Source organism: Falco cherrug, chromosome 3 (assembly GCF_023634085.1).
Source record: "Falco cherrug isolate bFalChe1 chromosome 3, bFalChe1.pri, whole genome shotgun sequence".
NCBI lineage: Eukaryota > Metazoa > Chordata > Aves > Falconiformes > Falconidae > Falco > Falco cherrug.
The window spans coordinates 108,313,155-108,331,538 of NC_073699.1; the positions used below are offsets into that span (position 1 = coordinate 108,313,155).

General features: G+C 39.7%; 2 protein-coding genes across 5 annotated transcripts in view; one reads left to right on the top strand and one right to left on the bottom strand.

Moving 5' to 3' along the window:
- The first annotated feature begins 1,481 nt into the window (after positions 1-1,481).
- Positions 1,482-8,382, top strand: FAAP20 (FA core complex associated protein 20). Of its 2 annotated transcripts, none has more exons than XM_055704518.1 (4): positions 1,482-1,810; positions 3,587-3,734; positions 4,429-5,057; positions 6,435-8,382. In XM_055704518.1, exons 1-4 carry the CDS (start codon positions 1,497-1,499, stop codon positions 6,505-6,507), a joined length of 1,164 nt encoding a protein of 387 aa, XP_055560493.1. In that variant the 5' UTR covers positions 1,482-1,496; the 3' UTR covers positions 6,508-8,382. The 2 variants fall into 2 exon arrangements, with proteins under 2 accessions (XP_055560493.1, XP_055560494.1); XM_055704519.1 differs by having other exon boundaries at positions 1,693-1,963.
- Positions 8,383-10,212: 1,830 nt separating this feature from the next.
- PRKCZ (protein kinase C zeta) overlaps positions 10,213-18,384 on the bottom strand; it is a 67,399-nt gene continuing 59,227 nt past the window's right edge. For all 3 annotated transcript variants that reach the window (XM_027803372.2, XM_055704516.1, XM_027803373.2), the window contains 2 exons: positions 13,405-13,520; positions 10,213-10,727 (listed from right to left, as the gene is read on the bottom strand). In XM_027803372.2, coding sequence (XP_027659173.1) covers positions 10,640-10,727; positions 13,405-13,520 — 204 coding nt within the window. In that variant the 3' untranslated portion in view covers positions 10,213-10,639. The remainder of the gene's footprint in view (positions 10,728-13,404; positions 13,521-18,384) is intronic.

The following is an 18,384-nucleotide window of genomic DNA, read 5'->3' on the forward strand; positions in this document are numbered from 1 at the left end:
AAGCAGCTTCTAAATGGCAACAAAAATGAAAGGCAGAACACTGCAACTGTCCCGGTATTTCTTGGGTACTGCGGTAGCTGTAAACAAATATTAATATGGGAAAATGTTAGTCTGCATTACAGTAATTGGCTTTTCCATTCTCTTTTCTTTCTTCCTGAACTTCATTCTCATTCTAGTCTGCTTATCACATAGCAGAAATGCTAGCACTCTAGTATGCTTACTGGTTTTTATTTTTCAGCAGGGCTATCTACTGTAGCAACTTACACAGCTCCCATTAGTAACCAAACACTTCACACTTCTGAGTTTCATCCTCACTCTTATGTGAAAAGGAAACCCATTAACACTCTTCTAATCACTTATTACAGAGAATGAAAGACATGACCTCACTATAGATGCAGACTCACAGAAATACAAAGTACCTGAGTTAACATAGGAAAGCTGTAAGCTGGTCTGAGCCTCTCAGATCTGTGGTTACACTCTAACTAAATCATCTTCAGCCTGTAACACATTTGGAGGCAGCTGGCTGGCTGTACCTGTCACTTCTCAGGTTCAATCTACCTATCTATTTCAAATGTGAATCTATGAACTCTGGTATCGGAAAGCCACTTTCCTATTTCAGATCCTTTCAAGACATGTAGAAACTCAGATCAGCTGTTACTTAATGCATTTTTGGTGGTCTGTATGCCCAACACAGTAATTCACAGGCATAACTTTGAATGCAGTGCTGCATCATCAGTACTCATACCTCCCTTTTTAGCCTCAAGAATGCAAGGATGAAACAGTCCACAGGACATTTAGCACTGTGTAAAGGTAGTTACAGAAAAGAAGCATGAACTTGGATTCATCTTGTACCAATAATATACCACTAGTTTTATGAAAAAGAGCGCTCTGTACCCACTCTCCTTCATAAGCACCTGTTGTCAGGCAGAATTTATTTCCTTCTACAATTATTCTCATATCAATTGTGAAGAATTTAATCAGCTATTACTTTCTGATCCTTTTATCTGCAGTTGGAGAATTATGAAGAGTCTGTCATCACTTCTCTGTTACATCTGCATTCGGAAAGGCCACAGCCTGGTTAGCGCCTCCATCCATGTCAAAAACTACCCGTGCTGGTGCCACTCTTAAGTGCTTTATTTCAAGTCACCCGGTGATGTTCCTGCCAAAAAAGACAAACTGAATCACTTCAACAGACTCTTTCCTGAAAGAAATTAGATGAGGGGCACGATCTCAATCTACTGCAGGGATAAAGGACCTTTGGCCGGCACCGCGGCCATGGCAGAGCTGGGCCCACCGCCATCATATGCAGCCCCCGCGCCCGGACAACGCCGCCTGCACCGGCCGGCCCAGCCCCGGCACCGGGCCCCGCAAGCCGCCGTGGCCCTACGCGAACAGGCCACACTGCATTGCCACGACGGCCGCTCCACGTCCAACCCCGTGTACACTCAAACGCTACACATAAATAAAGCTGACGGAGTAAAGGTAACGCGGAAAGGATGGCTTTCGAGGCTGCCAAGCACCTCGCAGCTGAGGTACTACAGGCCCCATCGAGCTCTGCGCGGCGCTGCGCAGGGGCTAGAGACGGGCGGGCTTCCCCTCAGGAAAAAGGCGGGCTTCCCTTCAGGAAAAAGGCGGGCCGGGGCTGGCGGGTGGCCGCTGCCGTGCAGTCGGGGCGACTCCGAGGGCGGGACAGGAGGTGGGGGCGCCGCGGCCGAGCGGGAGGAGGAGGAGGAAGAGGAAGATCCCGCGGCCGGGCCGCTCTCCGCGGCCGCCAGCGCCGTCCGCCGGCGAGGCGAGGGGGGGGGGAGCGGTGAGACAGCGGCTGCAGGAGGCGGCCGCGCGGGCCCTGCACCTCAGCCATGTCCGAGGAAGCAGCCGCCAAGCTGCGCCTCAGGCCCCGGAAGGCGCCGGCAGCTGGCAGCCGGGAGCCCAGCCCCGGCCGGGAGCCCCCGCGGCGGCGCCAGTGAGTCCGGGAGGAGGGAACGTCGCTCCCGGAGGGGCCGGGGCCCGGGCGGGGAAGGGCCGCAGCTGCCGCCGCCGGTGCCGGGCGCCTGGGGCAGGGGCCGCCCGACCCTCCGCGACGGCGGGGGCGGCTCGGGGCCCTCGGGCCCACCTGCGGCGCTGGTGTGTTAATGCAATTTCATAAACCAGCGCCTGCAAAAATCCCAGAAGCCGGTTGCAAAATCCCGTGCACCGGCCCTGCGCCTTCTGCCTGCTCTGTGGTGCAGAACAGAGGCCCATGAGAAATACTAACGTATGAAAATTAAGTTTTCCTTCTTTACAGTAGGGCTCGCAGGACATCAGAGAGAATTCCCGTTTTTTTGCAGCCCTCGGGTAGGGGAGGATTGAAGAAAGGTGGGGTGAAGTGGCTGTGAGCAGTTCGGTTCTTGCCTCGGCCTGTTGGGATGAGCAAGCAGGCCGTCATGCCCCTTCCAACAACAGACTCGGGACAGCAGATTGCTCCCTTTCTGAGGGCTTGTAAGGCTTTGCTCTAGTTTCTTCACAGTGCAGCATCATTCCTGGACAGTGACCCAAGAAAAAGCATTAGTAAGAAGCGGGAACGCTGAACTAGTATTCTGACATTAACAAGCCATCCTTCTCTTGAAACTGTCTTTATACAGCATTACTAGTATAAAAACCTTTTAATGGTTACTTTGTAGTTAAACCTTCCTGATGCCATCCTAAGCATGTAGATCAAGTTGTTTTGAAAGGTAATCAGGAATTTCAGACGGCAGGATGGGAATGGTCGAGCATATGTGGGGTCAATGCGACTGTCATCCTCGATGCAAACATTTCAGTGGTTTCTGTGCTCAGCAGGCGCCAACTTCAGTGTCCGAGAGGGAAAAAAACCCTTTCACTTGGAAGTGAAGACAGTAATAAATACCTGCATCTCATCTGTTACAAGTAGAAAGCAAGGCTTTAAGACTTTTTTTAAAAAAAACTTCAGTAATTTTTTTTGACAGCTGTACAAGTTATGTAAGTCATGGTAAACTGTAAAAATTAGTTTATAGGTTAAATAATGCCTCTGTTGCAGAAGAATCTTGCTGTAGGCTAGACGGGTGTTCCTTTGGTAAAAAACCAATATTATAAACAGCTAAATCTTTTTTTTTTGCCTCCACAGGCAGCCATCTTGCTTCTCTTTTAAAAACTCCAAAATCTGCATTTGCATACTTGCACCTACTGACACATGCTTTTTATGTGCCTCTTTGTGGTTTGAAATGGCAAAGTTATCAAATATTACTTTTGGTTTAGCACATAATAGTGCTACTTGATCAAAAGAAAATGGGTAAGAATGGAGTTTTATGTTGTACAAATGGGAAAGTTACACACTTTTCAATCACATCCCTACCTTCTGCTTAGCCATTAACAAAAAGAAAGCAGTCACCACACATAGCCATTGAACTGGGCTGAAAGAGGCTGATGCACTGTCAGCTACTGGAAGTTAATTTAAAAATTTCTACTTTTTTTAAACATCAGCATTACAGGAGGGATAAATCAAGTTGATTAAAAGGCAAACTAAAAGCAATGCAGAATACTTTCTTCTCTTTCTCCCACTCTCAAACTATGGGACTGTCTGTCTTTACAGGACATTGGCTGACAGATGTTCATGGTTTGAAGAAGACGACTTAAATGAGTGTGAGAAAACATGGATTTTGTTACTGAAAAACATCAGTCAAGATTTACAATGCACGGACTGGCAAACAGTGCCCAGTTTTCCAGAGTTCTCTGCACAGGTAGTGTGGTGTATCCTTTTTGTCTGCACTTTGTGTACTGCTTACAACAGTGATGCTCTGAACGATGATGTTAACAGGAGAAACAATCTGAAAATAGCTTTTAAATACATGTTGGCTTTCAGCTCCCTAGTCTCTACATACAGTGGTGTGACAGCATTGCGTGGCAGGTAGTGTAAGGACAACTATAGGGGCCTTTTTTGCGCTATGGCAAATTCTTTACAACATTTTGCTGAAGGTAACCTGTGTAAGTATACTGACTGGTCATAAGCACTAGCATCTCCCTAATGGAATTACACTGGAAAAGGCAAACTGTAACAGAGGTGAATTACACAGAAACAATTATTACATTGCACCAATAGTGTTAGGCAATATTTTAACAAGGAAAACACCATCCTTCTAAAGTAGAATTATTTTTCTGAACAGCACCAGGTTGTTGTTTTCATCCATACTCTCTATGGAACACATTAAGAGAGTACCCTCTTGTATCAATTTAGAAATGTTAAAGGAAGACACATAATGCATAAACTCTTGATTGCTTTACAAGTGCTGGAGATAGAAGTAAATAAAATGTTCTTTTATTCAGTGTAGTTTAGTTTTCTCAGTATGTATAGTATGTTCAGCCTTGGGTTTATGTATCAATTGAACTGCATTTGTTTGAAGACTGTGTATGAGTGTATGTGTCTGTGTGTCACAGAGTTCCAAGGAAGAGAGTCTACAAGAACAAGAAGTCTTTACAATTGGAATGAGAGACTTTCAGTGGGTATCATTCCCATCTTTTTGCAAAGAAGAACATCTAAACCCAAAGGATCTTAGCTCCCATCAGCTAACACAGAGCCAGATCGACCATTCACAGAAAGGATGGGACCAAGCAGATAAACTGAGAAGTTTACCTTCTACAGCTGAGAAAACATCCTCTGTAACTATTACAGATCAAGCCAAAAATATGGTTGGGGAAGACACAGAAGATATTTCAAAACTGGATTCAAGTCCCAAGTCATATCAACTCACACAGCACAGAAGTTCTGCACACCACTTGGCATTGTCACAAAGCTCTGCAAAAGCTTTTAGCTTTAAAAAGCCCTGCACAGGGACTGTACAGAGCAGCAGGGAAAACAGAAAAGAAAATGACAGGAAAGAGCTTCAAACAGAAACACAGCAAGGGAATGTGTCATTTGGTGAGGCCAGATATGTGCCTGCAGAGAAGCAGCCTCCTCTTGTGAGTGGACCTGGAACTGAAAGCTGCGAGGAGAAGACAGAAAATCAGAGTGAAGGATCCTCAACTCTTGACAGTTGTCCAATGTGTCTGGTTAATTTTAGTGGAACGTAAGTATTTTTTTTTTTTTTAATAACTTCACAGTATACAAAACTCCAAATGGTTCTGGATACATTCTGTATATACAAAATAATGAAAATAGACAAAACTTCTAAGAAGCAAAGTACTTTTTAACTGTCAGAATTGCCTACTTCTAATTAGTTTACAAGTTCATGATTAGTAGATTATACTGCTTCAGAAAGCAAGCTAATTTTGACCTCTCTCCTAAACCTTGCTAGTATATGCAGAATTAGCATTTTTAAATACTTGAGTATGAAAAGATGTTTTGGTGAAATTTGTATCATAATCCACAAACCATTCCAGCATGGCATTCTTAATAGTTAAAAAACTTAACTTTAGAGTTAGATGGGTTAATTTCACACCTGTCACTATCTTTTCAAGATCTAGACATCATTGTTACAGCTGTACTGGTACCTGTTCACCTGAATGCCTTTGGCTGAGCAGCTGTGCTTTTAAATTTGGATTTAGCTTTCAAGGTCTGGACAAGACGGAAGTGAATTTTTCTTATGCAAGCTCCAGTAGTAGAGCTAAATGAGACTTCAGCCCTCCGTTGCTGTTGAGCTACCTTTACACATAGATGTATCTCAATATAAAATAATCCTCCCTCCCAGCAACTGGATGTCTACTCTACAATAAGAATTACATCCTCTCTTGAAATTAACACCACTTAGTAGTATTTAGGCTGCCATAGTTGTTGAAAACGTGCTTTTCAACAGGTTCTCCAACACCACAAGATGTATTGGCTGCAACTTTTTCTTCCTTTTGGAGGCTGAACAAGGAGACAGAAGGATGGCTTCATTAATGTTTATAAGATTGTGGTCATTATATTGAGGTTTAGACAGAAAGGTTAAACATACACCAGTTCCGTGCTACTGGTAACTCTGCTGATGAGGATTAGTTTCAACTTTTTTAGGATCTGCCTTACAAAAAGTTGTTGTAATATGGGCAGCAGGGAGGGTGACAATCACAATTGCAAAAATAGCCTGCCAAAAAAGGAAAAGGAAAGCAGACATGGGCAAGCATCCTTTCTCTATCAGAAATGGCATCTCCTGTATCATCAGGTTGGAGTGGGATGTGGAGTAAGGCAATAGTTTTCCACCCTGTATCAATAGCATGATATTACCAAGGATAGTGTTACTTGTCTAGAGAATACAGAACGTGAGCATTGGCTTCTAGTAAATGACAAACTAGCTAGCAGGAGGTGATAGCAGCTACACAAGGGTGGCTGATAGCAATGCTGAGCATAGGAACGACTATGCTGAGCATAGGAACACTTCTGCGATTGCTGAGGAAATGAGGGAGCAAAGGTGAATTGTGTAAATAAAAGGATTTGACTTTCTCACTGAAAAAATTCTCTGTATTTGCAGACTGTCACAACTGGATATTGATGGCCATCTTGCTCGGTGCTTGTCTGAAAGCGCAGATGATGTAACGTGGTAAATCCAGAATGACAAGCAAAGGAACAAGGCCAAGGATGAACCTTTCTCAAAGGAAAAGGAAAAATGTGTCGAGGCAGCACATCCTTGGCTCAGACTTGCTTTAGCATCACAAACCAGTAACTCAATAGAAGGTCAAGCACCACCTTGCCTCTTTGGTGTCTTTTTATTTTAAATCCTCTCACATGCATATAAACTAGTTCTAGTTCTGAAAATGGTGCTATAGGATGTCCCAGAGAACCCCTGGGAAATCAGTCTTGATACTCCCTGAATCTGGGTACTTCTGGAAAAGCGTCCTGTTGCAGTCCCCGAAGAACCTGTTTTGGCTGATACACCACAGTTGTTCTGAGTCTCTTAACTGTGGACGAAAGCAGCTGAACAAGAGAACTATTATTTTAATCCCAAAGTTTACTAACTTCCTTCTTTCTGAATAGGTAACCTGTGAAAATAAGCTTAATTAAAAAGTCATTGAAGCTTAGCATTTTTCATTATTTTAATATCTAAGTAAGAACTTATGATTGTACAGTTGATTCTGCAAGTATATCTATGTTAAAAGAAAACATAAGCCCACACCAGATAAAGGGTATGGTTGTGGGGTTTTTTCTCTTTCTGAAGGAACACAGCTAAATTCATAACCTTACTTTGTAGCTTTTGCAGTCAGTATCCACTTGATAAACATGACCAGCCTAAACTGGTCAGGCTCCACAGAGAACACTTCTACCCGTGTCACAGTACTGAAATGCAAAGAAAGATTTAATATACCCAGTCAGCCAAACCAGCTGCTTTTTGTATCAGTTCCACTCCCCCCGCCCCCACAGTGATGGAGAATAAAGACAACCTGAGAGTCTGTTTCAGCTAGAAGGTATTCAGAAGACTCAGCTAGTGTTTTGCTAACTTAACAGTAGCAGGTAAATGTTTTGTAAGCTTGAGAAAAACAGCCTTTCCCATGAATGACAATAAATGAAGTTTAGCGATAGTTGAGTAACAAACAGAAGGGATGAAATAAACTGGAGTAGGTTGTTCATTTCTCCCCAGCACAGTTAATTGTTTACAGAACAGGGTCTCTTATTCAGGCAGCACACACTCTCCAGTCACAGCCTCAAGTTCAAACTGGTTTCCTGCCGAAGGGCTGTGTGCTGGAGTAGCACAATTCTGCCCAGTTTGGCTGTTTTGATCACCAGTGCCTTCACATCCAGCAGAGAAGAGCACAGCTCATGTTAAACTTCAGTACCTGAACCGTTTTCTATCCCAACAAATCTGGACCTCCCTACACTTCAGGTGCGACCCAAGGATACAGAATAAACACAGAATACAGTATCAAAATACAGGAAGAATCCTATATATTTTAATTTACAATGGGGTCTCTTGAAAAAGTGCAAGTTGGACATAGCCCAGTTTACTGATAAATAATAACAGTCTATTAACTTTTTCATTAAAGTCTTTAATAGATGTGCAAGAATATAAATGATCTTAGCTGTTATGGATTAGTATACCATCTTCTGCACAATTAAAACTGGTCAGCAAAGATCCCAACTAATTAATTATACAAAACTACAAGAACATATTTACTGTTTTACAATCATTAAATTAGCTAGAATTTTCATTTACTATTTCAAATAAGACAACTATATATCATTACCAGATCCATTTGTAATATATTAGGATTTTTTTTCCAAACCACACATTTAATTACATCCTTCATTTTCTTTTATTTATAAAACAAGTACTTTATATAAAAAATTTCCCCTTCATCATGAACAGAACATTATTCAAACACTTGCACATGAGCAACCAAACTTGTATCCAGCAAACTATTTGGCAACACAGCAACATTGTAAATGCCTGTAAATTTTTAAATAAAATCAAGTAGTCTTTACAATGTTTGTTTAGCAAATGTGTCTTTCTGTTCTTCCTTCCCTCCCTCTGAAAATGTTCTGAAACCTAGAAAAATGGTTAAAAAAAACCAACCCCAACCCACGTTTCTAATATTTCCAAGTTCTTTGCCCTGGCATGTCAAAGGACAGCTTAATCTGTCGTATTTCCATTCATGAGCTGCCTGCAGTCACTCTGATAACTATTGATTAGTTTTATTACCAGGGGAGCTGAAAACACGGAAAGAAAAGTTATTCAGGGTAAATAAAGCAATTGCCAGTGAAAAGGCAGAAAAGGAGTAATTAAAAAAAGGTCAGATGACATTTAAAAGGTAAATGTTTTCTTTAGTAGATAATAAAATATCAGAAGTCCAGGCATTTGAGGCAAGTACTTCTTACTGGTTAAATTATTTAGTGCTGATTAGAACACATTTTGCTTAATATGAAATGCTACAGTCCAACAGAGAGAAACCCACAACTGAAATCTGAATGGGATTAATATAACTAAGTAACCACAGGTCTGCATAATTGTGGCTAATGAGGGGATACAAAATGTAGATCGTTAATCAATGATTAATTGAAAATTTTTAAACAATGTTTTGGCAGTCTCGTCCTAGCACCTCATGACCTGGATATGAATCCGAAAGATGTCATGTTCAGCACCTAACGCAATGCTGTACCCTGAGAAAACCATATGTTAATGTAAAGAAAGTTAAAGTGTTGCAATTTATCCTGCATTTTACACCAAATTAGGTGAGATGTCATGGCACAGGGTTTCTCATTTTTTTTCCTTCCCCAAAATTTTTTTCTCCCCCTATCTCTACAACCCACACAATATAGTCAATCCAAAACCTAGCAAAAAGGAACACTGCCTTGGCTGTTGTTCCTTACGGAGGCAGGTAAATCTTCACAGCACCTCAAGTTTCAGATGGCAATGCACACTTCATAATCCTCACATGTAGCAACAGGAGCTTTTCCAAGCTGATAAATTATTAACTTTTGTGATGTAATACACCCTTTCCGTGCCCCCCCCGCCCCCGCCGCCCCCCCACCCCCAGTTTCCACAAGAAGCAATTTGATAGTTCTTTTGCTTTATCCAATTTCTTAGGTATTAATTTTTCTTCCATTAAAAAAATTTACTACTTTGATGCAAATCATTTTACCAAAACATCCCATTCTCTTCTGTAGAATGATTAGTTATTAATATACACTGAGTAACTGTAAGCAGACAGTTTATCATAAGTAGGAGGTGTGCTTTATCAGGAAAGTGTATTTTATATTATGGTTATTCTAGATTTACTCTTTAAACTTTAAGGCTATGCTTTATTATACTTTTGCTCTATTTCTGAATACTTGTATTGTTGATAAAAATACTTTTCAAAAATCTAATATACAACACAACATCATTGTAGGTGTAGGCACTGCTTAAGTATCTTCAGTAATCCTTTGTGTGCAAATTTGGTTTTCTTCAATCCATACATTTTGGTAAATTTGGAGTTTAAGACAACAGATTTTGAAATTGATCCTGTAAATTCTAATTTGGAATTAATATTGCTGAGTCACTCTGCATTTCCAATTCTAAAAAGATGCAAATGAACATTAGGCTGCAGCTGTGAACTGTATGTTTCATATGTAAATGGTTACTTAATATCAACAAGCAGAACTTACCAGGTTTAAGAACGTTCCAAATATGTAATAATTCTTCAATGCAGTTTATCCATTTAGGCACTTAAATCTTGTACCCAAATTTATGTTTTGATTGCTAATAAAACACAACTCCTTTTAAATATATCTGAGACGTTTAGACAGGTACCACTTGTGAAAAAAGGCATCAAAAATAAGCTTCAACACCACCGTAATATATTTTATTCTTCAGGATGTTACACTGTCATGTTCTTCAACTGGTAGCTCATTGCATCAAATGTTTGTAGAAAGTGTGTGGATCTCAAAAGTTCTTCAGAATCTCCTTTTCCAGGGATGCAATGAACGTTTCAATCCTTCATGAAACAGGCACAAAATGCAAATTCCTTCATTAATGAAGCCAGTTGTGTCAGTGCCCAGAACTTAAGAATCACTAAGTGGCAGAAGACACCCACCAAAATCATTATTTTCTTCTTTGATTTTCAGCAGCAATTTTTTTTTTTTTTTTGTTAAATCATTGGTCTCCGTCCAAAATCTTACAGTTCCCCAGCCTCGCATGCATAACTGTAGTTAAGGATAAATTTAAAGGTCATTCACACTGTCCACAATGAAGATGTCATCCCTTCATACTGATTCTTCTGTTGACAGCAATAATGGATTAATATATTCAAATCCTTCAAATTCTGACTGATCTATTCGTTTTATTATATCTCTGAAAAACAAACAAAAGCACTGATATAGTTTTATCAATTGCAATTACTACTGTTGTTGCTGTACTTTTTCCTCAAGGGGTAACAAAATACCTTACAGAAATGTATATTTATGAAGTTGTACAGAAGCAACAATAAATGGGGAAAAAAAGCAAGTCTCTGAACATACAGATTCGTAATGCTAATTTTTTTATGCCAGTATCTAAAGTAATATGACTGGAAATTTTGAAATATCTGATAAAAAGTTTCTGTTGCCCTCCCAGTTAGGTAACATCCATACTTGTAAGGCCCCAAAAGAAGCATATAATAGATGGCTGCTGTTCTGTAACACCAGTTTACAGATAATAAACAGATATTTTGCTGTCAGCAAGGTCTGCTAATGTTACATATAAGATAAATACTATGAAAGAGTCAAGCACAAAGCTAATACTTTTAAAAAAATACATACTGTATGCACAGGAAATCCAAGAAAAGACATAAATTTATGTATATACAAAGGGAGAATTTCTTTAAAGATTTAATGTTCACAAAACTTCCCACTGTAAGTGCACATACACTTGGTATTTGTAATTTTGTTGCCAGCTAGAACCTGTAAAGCATGAATATGCCTTGCAATTCTCTGGTGTCACAGAAACAGTAACTGAAGCCCTTCACACTTTGGTTTCCTTTCAGTTACTCCCTTCCTACATGCTGAACTCCTGAGAAAGAGAGAACAGGTTGTGAACTATGTGGATCCATGATACATAGGTAATTTTCACAAAAATCCAGCTTGAGCACCCGGACACCCAAATATCCACAATGAAATCTCCAAATGCACAATTACTTCAGGATGAGAAGCTGTCACCCAAGAACACAGCAAGGGAAAGACCCTGCAACAGCGAATTTATCACCACCGGAGCAGCCTCAATGCTCAAACACTGCTTACAGTGTTCATCTTTACAATGACAAATGTAATCAACAGAACATGTATTTGTACAAATAAAAATTCCCTGACCTAATGCTGGGGGTTGACCTAGGATTAGCAGGCACTTTATGAAAAAGGTTTTGAAATGGTCTTGTCTTTCTTTCAGAGCAGTTTAGCTTTGTTGTGTAGCAACAGAGAAGAGGGAAAACTAATAGAAGCACATGGGCTGCAATGTGACAATCTTGTGCCTCGCGGTATGACAGCCTGTGCACAGTATGCAACGGCCTCTGCCAGCGGGGCATCCCACTGCATGCGGTACTTCAGAGGGTATCTAAGCAAGTAGGAATCATAAATCCATTACTAAAATCCCATTTCCAAAAGCAAGATTTTAGAGTCAGCTTTATGAAACATCTGACGAGACCCACATACTCATTCTAGAACACCATCAGTTGCTCTACAAACTTCAGTTAGAAATCGTAAAGAATGCAAAGCACTGGAAATTTAACAAACAGGTTTGCTTCAAACATGAAACTGGTGAACAGGACAACAGGCTGAAAACATCTGGAAAAAAAGAGTGCATTGTAGTCTTCAGCAGAAGGCACCTAGTCCCATAAGGAAATCCAAACTTAAATCAATGAAATATACTGTGAAAGTGTAAGTGTAAAACGTGCAATGCAAGTCTTTACTGTTCCCTGACAGTAAAGCTCATCTAGAAATCCCAGCTGCACAGATTTTGGGATTCCAAGTCTTAGATTTTCAACAAATCCCATTTCTCCTTTGATTCATTTTACTTCTGCAACAAAACGTCAAACAAGCAGCAGAAAGTTTCATTGTATTTTTGGTAGAATAGCACAAAAATTTCAAAAGAAAACATGCACCATACTGCTCGTCAATGAGAAACAGTATTTTAGAGTTCTTTAAAAGGTGTATTTAAGTGCCATCTGGCATCAGTGTTGCACACTCAAGCCTTGAAAGAAAAACATGCTTTAGAAGAAAAAGAATGGACTTCCCCCAACTATTGTGTTCCTCAGCAATCAGATACTCCGTTTTTTCCACTGTTGGCATTCGCCCCCCCTTAGCTCTGATAATACATGTACCATGAGACATATGCCAAGAAGTCCACAAGACTCTTTTTCTCTCCAACATTTTCCCACATTGCATTTCCAAAGGGAGTTCAAGTACCAATTTTAAATGTAACACTTCTGTAAACCCTGAAAACTGTGAACAATTACTCTCTTTAGCACTTTGGGCAAGTTGTCTCCCATCCAGCTACCAAAACTAGAGCCTGTCTTCTTATATGCCACCTTGTATCTGAAGGAACTTCTGCCTTCGCGTACAGCAGTCACTCCTCAGCTTTTACATTCCCTTATGAACACATACTTTTTCTTCCTGCATTTTTTTTCCATAGTGCTTTTAACTAGCAGCTTTCTGGAAGATTCTCCTGCTATCTCAACGTTATTCCGAGACCCAAGGAGCTGTGCCTCAATTTTTTCTCCCGAGTACGGAACTACAAGCTGCCTGGGTCAGGAACCAAATTCCCATCTCTACTTCCAGTGCCAAGCATGTGCTCAACAGCAAATCAATACTGTACTCTGGACACAGAACACTAGGCAGTCCTAAGAAGTTTGAAGGATGTAAGAAGTATGGAGAAGTTACCAAGATATTTAACTTGACCATGTTCTAATGCTAAGTACGCAGCTTCTTCGTGATTTTCAAGGAGTTTATACATTAATTTCTTATCATGCAACTGTATTTGGAGAAAAAGAAAAACATACTCATCGTCTGGGGTTAGCTGCACAGGTTCGCTGGTGAACTGTGTATCAAAGTTATCCAAACCGTAATCGTCTGTGATCTGAGGCTGAAATGGAGGGGTTGTTTGCTTCTTTTCCAGCTAAGAAGAAGATATAATGGGACAGGGGAAAAATTAGAATATTGAATATTTACAAAATCCCCCAAGAGTATCAACATACATCGGCTCTAGAGTACACACACAGAAAAGTCACTATAGTTGACTACAATATTGGTGGAATATATAAATACGTTAAATACAGTCTGACATTAAGTTTTAGACTAGTAGATTTTGACACTAAATGATATATGCTCATCCTGTTTATCCTACTGCTGTATTTTAAACACAAAAGCTTCAAAAAATAGCAGAACTTAAAAAAATTAAGACTAAAAAAAAAATGTTTCCCAAGCCTTCTGCCTTACCTATTAAGAAGAAATACTGTTGCTATATACATCTGGCTCCAGAGTTTTCAAGCTGAGAACATATTCCCGAAGCTTTCCGTTCAAGGCAAGATGCTTTCCCAGTTCATAACTAATTTTTCCCTTTTATAAGCTCCTCTAAAGTTGCCTCTTGTAAAGGCAGCCTCTTAGATCACATCAAATCAACATAACCAGGCTTATTTGTTAGCGTTAATTCCAGCAGAGAATGAAAAAGTAAGCAATATTTATGTCCCAATCAATCACTAACCACAGGTAAGCAATCACTAAAAGCACGTAGTGCTCATCAACAGAGCAGCTAAAGCAGCCCAGAATTTTATTCTGCAATTAAAATTTAACCACGAATACATTTACATGCAATATTTCTTGCTACAGGAGCTGAAACCCCTTATCTACCTACCTCATCAGGGATAGTCGATAAAACATGGGGAATTTTTTTTTTACTTAAATAATGCTGGTTGTAGTCATTAAGAACCTCTTCTCATTTGCTATACTAGCAGCATGTTCCATAGTATCTATAGTTTTCTGATTTAAGCCAAATCCCTACTATCCTCCAGAGTTATTAGATCTCTTTTATACCAGGTCCGAGTGATACAGGAGCTGATGACAGATTAAATGTTATTTGTATAAATCACTATCCATGAAGAAGATTTCCACCTTTTTAAGCTTATTTTCAAGTTGTCATAGTTCCAGACCCACTGGAAAATCATAGGTAAGAATTTTCACATGTGGAAGCCTGAGCAACTACTCCAGCTGATATACTGGAAACCAGTATGTCACACCAGTTGATAATCAGTTTGTCATCTTGCACAGCCAGCTCAGTTCTTAACAGCTAAATCACTTTTTACCACAGATGACAAGTAATACTACTATGTTATCTACATGTTACATCTATCATATTACTGAGCCTCCTAGCTCAAGCATCTCAAGTCACAACAAACCAGTGGAGCTCTTGTAGACTTGACTATGAATTATTCAAATGTGTTGATACGTCTCACGTTTTTCCTGAAGTTATTAGTGATACGCTACTCACTTTTATGAAGAGAATCCTCTAATTGCAACTTCAAACTGCACCCTAACATAAAGACTGTTTAAGAAACCCAAGAAAACTCTCTTCTGCTTCATAACAAGAGGGAAGAAAAAGGAATTATTAAACTCACTGGTTGCAGATCAGCATTACCTGCCTCTCTCCCATCCCTACAGTCTGGGGAATATTCAAATTATTCTTTTACACTAAGCAGTCCACGGAACAGCCAAGCGATAGCTATCGCTCAGTTCCTTCTCACAAGCAAATGCGCCAGTTCAAAGCGTCTCATTCTGGTACACAATCCTGTTTAACACCAAAGACAGGAACTCAAACACATTGGTAACACACGACGACAGCTAATTTTTCAAACACTTTTAAATCTAACTAGAAATTCACAGCATTCCAGAGACATTACACTGCTTAATAGGGTGTGATTTTAGTTAAGGCTGTTCTATGAACACCTGTGCGCTTTGTGGAAAGGTGACTGACCTTTGGTCAGCATCCCCAGCTGTTGATATGCTGAGGTAATGCCTTATACCAAAAATGCGTAATTCAGGGATGGAGCGCAACAAAGGTGACAAGGAGTGCATTAACGCTAGAGAAGAATTATATTTGAAAAAGCGTAAAATTTTAGAAAGTATAAACTGTACCTCTGCCTTTCTAATTAGAAATAGTAGGAAAATCAAAATGTCTGTGTGCTGCAGCAATCAATGACAGAAAAAGAGTAGAACTAAATAAAACCAGTTAATAGTATCTTTCATCCTAAATACAAGACCCTCACATGCACACATTAATGAGAGGTATGGCGAGACTCTTTATGGGCAAACTGGCTATGAAGAAATCTTATTAGCCCAGTAAGTAAATTACCGTATTCACTAAGCATTAAATAAGAAAATGTCATACACTGAAGTCTAAAACTAGCTCACAAATTGACATTAAAAATTCATATAACCATGGAGTATCTCAAGTTGGAACGGACCCGTAAGGACCACACAGCCCAAAATTACAAGCTACTTATTCAGTTTTCCTGGATACTCTAGATTTACTTGATCCTGCATGGCATTGTGTCTGAGAACACCTATTGCTTTCAAGAAGCTGCTTCAATGACTCTGGACGCTCACCTGGATTGGACTGTAATTAGTAATTTAGAAATAAGCAACTCTGACTTCTGGCTTTAGCTTTCCCAGATCCCATGCAATACTGACCACAATACTTGCAGAGTTCTCACACCCAGCATCCTGCATCTCCCCTGCCTCCTCGTCCATGACCACATGTCCACCTCTGCTCCCCCTGCCCCGCCCCAGCTTCACTACAAACTGATGCAAGTGTTCCGATTAGAGAGCTGCTTTTGAGGACAGAACACATAAAAGCTCAATTCCTCTGTCTTCCCCCACTAGGGAACTAAAGTGATCCCATCTACCAAGATGCTCATTTTCACATAAAACAAAACAGAATATCTTTGAGATCTACCAGCCTTCAAATTAAGCAAGGACTGATGAAACAGCTCAAAACTCATAAGGCGAATGAACGGTACAATGTGGAAGTCCCTCTTCCTTCACAATTACATCAAAAACACTATTGCTGTAGTATAAGCATTTGAAGGGAGTTACATTAAACCTTTCAAATGGAGGCTCCACCTGATTTAATGGAATCAAGACTAGGTTTAACCTATACAAAGTCATAAGAAACTCGATTTTGCTTCCACAATCTATAAGCTTTCTTTTATAGCTCAATACGTAATACTCAGAAGGTATCACTGGAAGTTTAGTTTCCAAACCATATACAACTACATCATATGTTTCAAACAGTAAAACATATGCCATTAGTACAGTACAAGGCAGGAAGATATATCAGATGTTTTCAACTTGCCATGCAAAAGGTTTAAGAATTTTAAATGGCTACATTCTACAAACAAACTGCCTTATATATTTCCTTTCACATCAGCAAACTCCTAGGTGTAAATACAAAGTCTTAGGAATTTGGAGGATCAGGCAAAATTGCAACAACATTGACCTTGGGAGTACTGTGAGAAACATTTAAGATTACCCAGAAAATTTGCCCTTCTCTCCAAAATGTCAATGCTTCTTATTTCTTTTTTAATATTTGATTGAATCTCCTGATTTTTCTACTCAAAACTTCTGCCAGTGAGTCTCATGCTCCAAAATTACTTTAGGACCAGATTGTGACACTTCTTGTTAGCCACACAGACTCAGAAAACATAGTTTCGTTAGAAACCAAACTTTAAAAGTATAACCAGCGTGCCAGTTACAGAGCAAGGACATGGCAAAAGATTAAATTGGCAATTAAATATACTAACCCAATGAAGACGCTAGTATATACTGCCTCATAAAATGCGCTTTTTAATCAACTGTAGTTTTACCTTTTTGTAACTATTTATAGATGCTAATAAGTTTTGTATATTTTGTAAAAAGAACGTAATCCCTGCAGCAACACTTGAAGAGTCGTTACTGTCCATCAGAGAATGAAAATTTTAATTTGGCCCCAGATTGCCAATTTAGAAATTTTTATACGCATGACTGGATTATACGTAATAGATAACCACATTTTTTTCACAATTATTCTATATATGACCATCTAAAATGCCAATTCTGCCAAATGTTTACTTAATTGGTAAGGAGGCACTGACTACATACGCCAATCTTGAACCTACAAATGGATTCAAGTCATCACTTTGCCTGTAGAAGAAAATGATGAAGTGAGATAAGAAAAAAAAATAAATTGTGGGAATCCTGTTTTTCAGCATTGGCACATATATCTCAACATCCTTTCTGAATAATGCTTGTAATGCATTTGTCAGCATTGCTATTTTCAGAGTGGAGGCTTCAAGCTACACTCCTTGCTTCCACAGCTGTTTGAAATGCTCTTAGAAAATACTAAGGATTTCTTATGTGTGATAGAGTTAGGAATCTGGTTTTCCTATTTAACATTAGTGAATCAGACATTAATTAGAAGAACAAAGGAAAATATAAAGTAAATAAATCCATGCTTCTAATACTAAAGAGTGTGCCTGTCACCAGTGCATGTCTTTTTTGTTCAGTGGGTCACCTAAGCAGAATTTACAGGAGGATCAGCATCTCACTGTTACAGGCTTTGTAAAGAAGAATCTCACAAAGCTTTATTGGAACAGAGGTACAAAACTTCTCCCACGTATACCCTGGTAATAGAGGGGGCACGCTGGGGCAGAATTGAAGGTGCTGCAGCAAACAGAAGGAAGGCTAGCTGTAAATTCTGGGTTGCAGAATCACTGAGGCATCTGTGAACACACTGAATAATTTATGACAGGGGACGTTCCTGTTCCTGCTGGAGAGAACCCTTTGGTCAGATCATAAAAGGACAAAGATGTCATAGCAATTTCATTTTTCTCCACTCCCTTAGAAAAAAAAAAATATCAGTGAAGCTTAAAGATATGAATACAGAATCTCAACCAGAATAGTTGCGCAACAGAGTTTACACTGTAATATTAACAATACTTAAAACCTCC

Excerpts from the sequence above, each read along its gene's own strand:
- FAAP20 (XM_055704518.1), top strand. The coding sequence starts at position 1,497 with ATGGCTTTCGAGGCTGCCAAGCACCTCGCAGCTGAGGTACTACAGGCC. Across the intron at positions 3,735-4,428 it reads TTCCAGAGTTCTCTGCACAG|AGTTCCAAGGAAGAGAGTCT; the intron begins GTAGTGTGGTGT and ends TGTGTGTCACAG. Across the intron at positions 5,058-6,434 it reads CTGGTTAATTTTAGTGGAAC|ACTGTCACAACTGGATATTG; the intron begins GTAAGTATTTTT and ends CTGTATTTGCAG.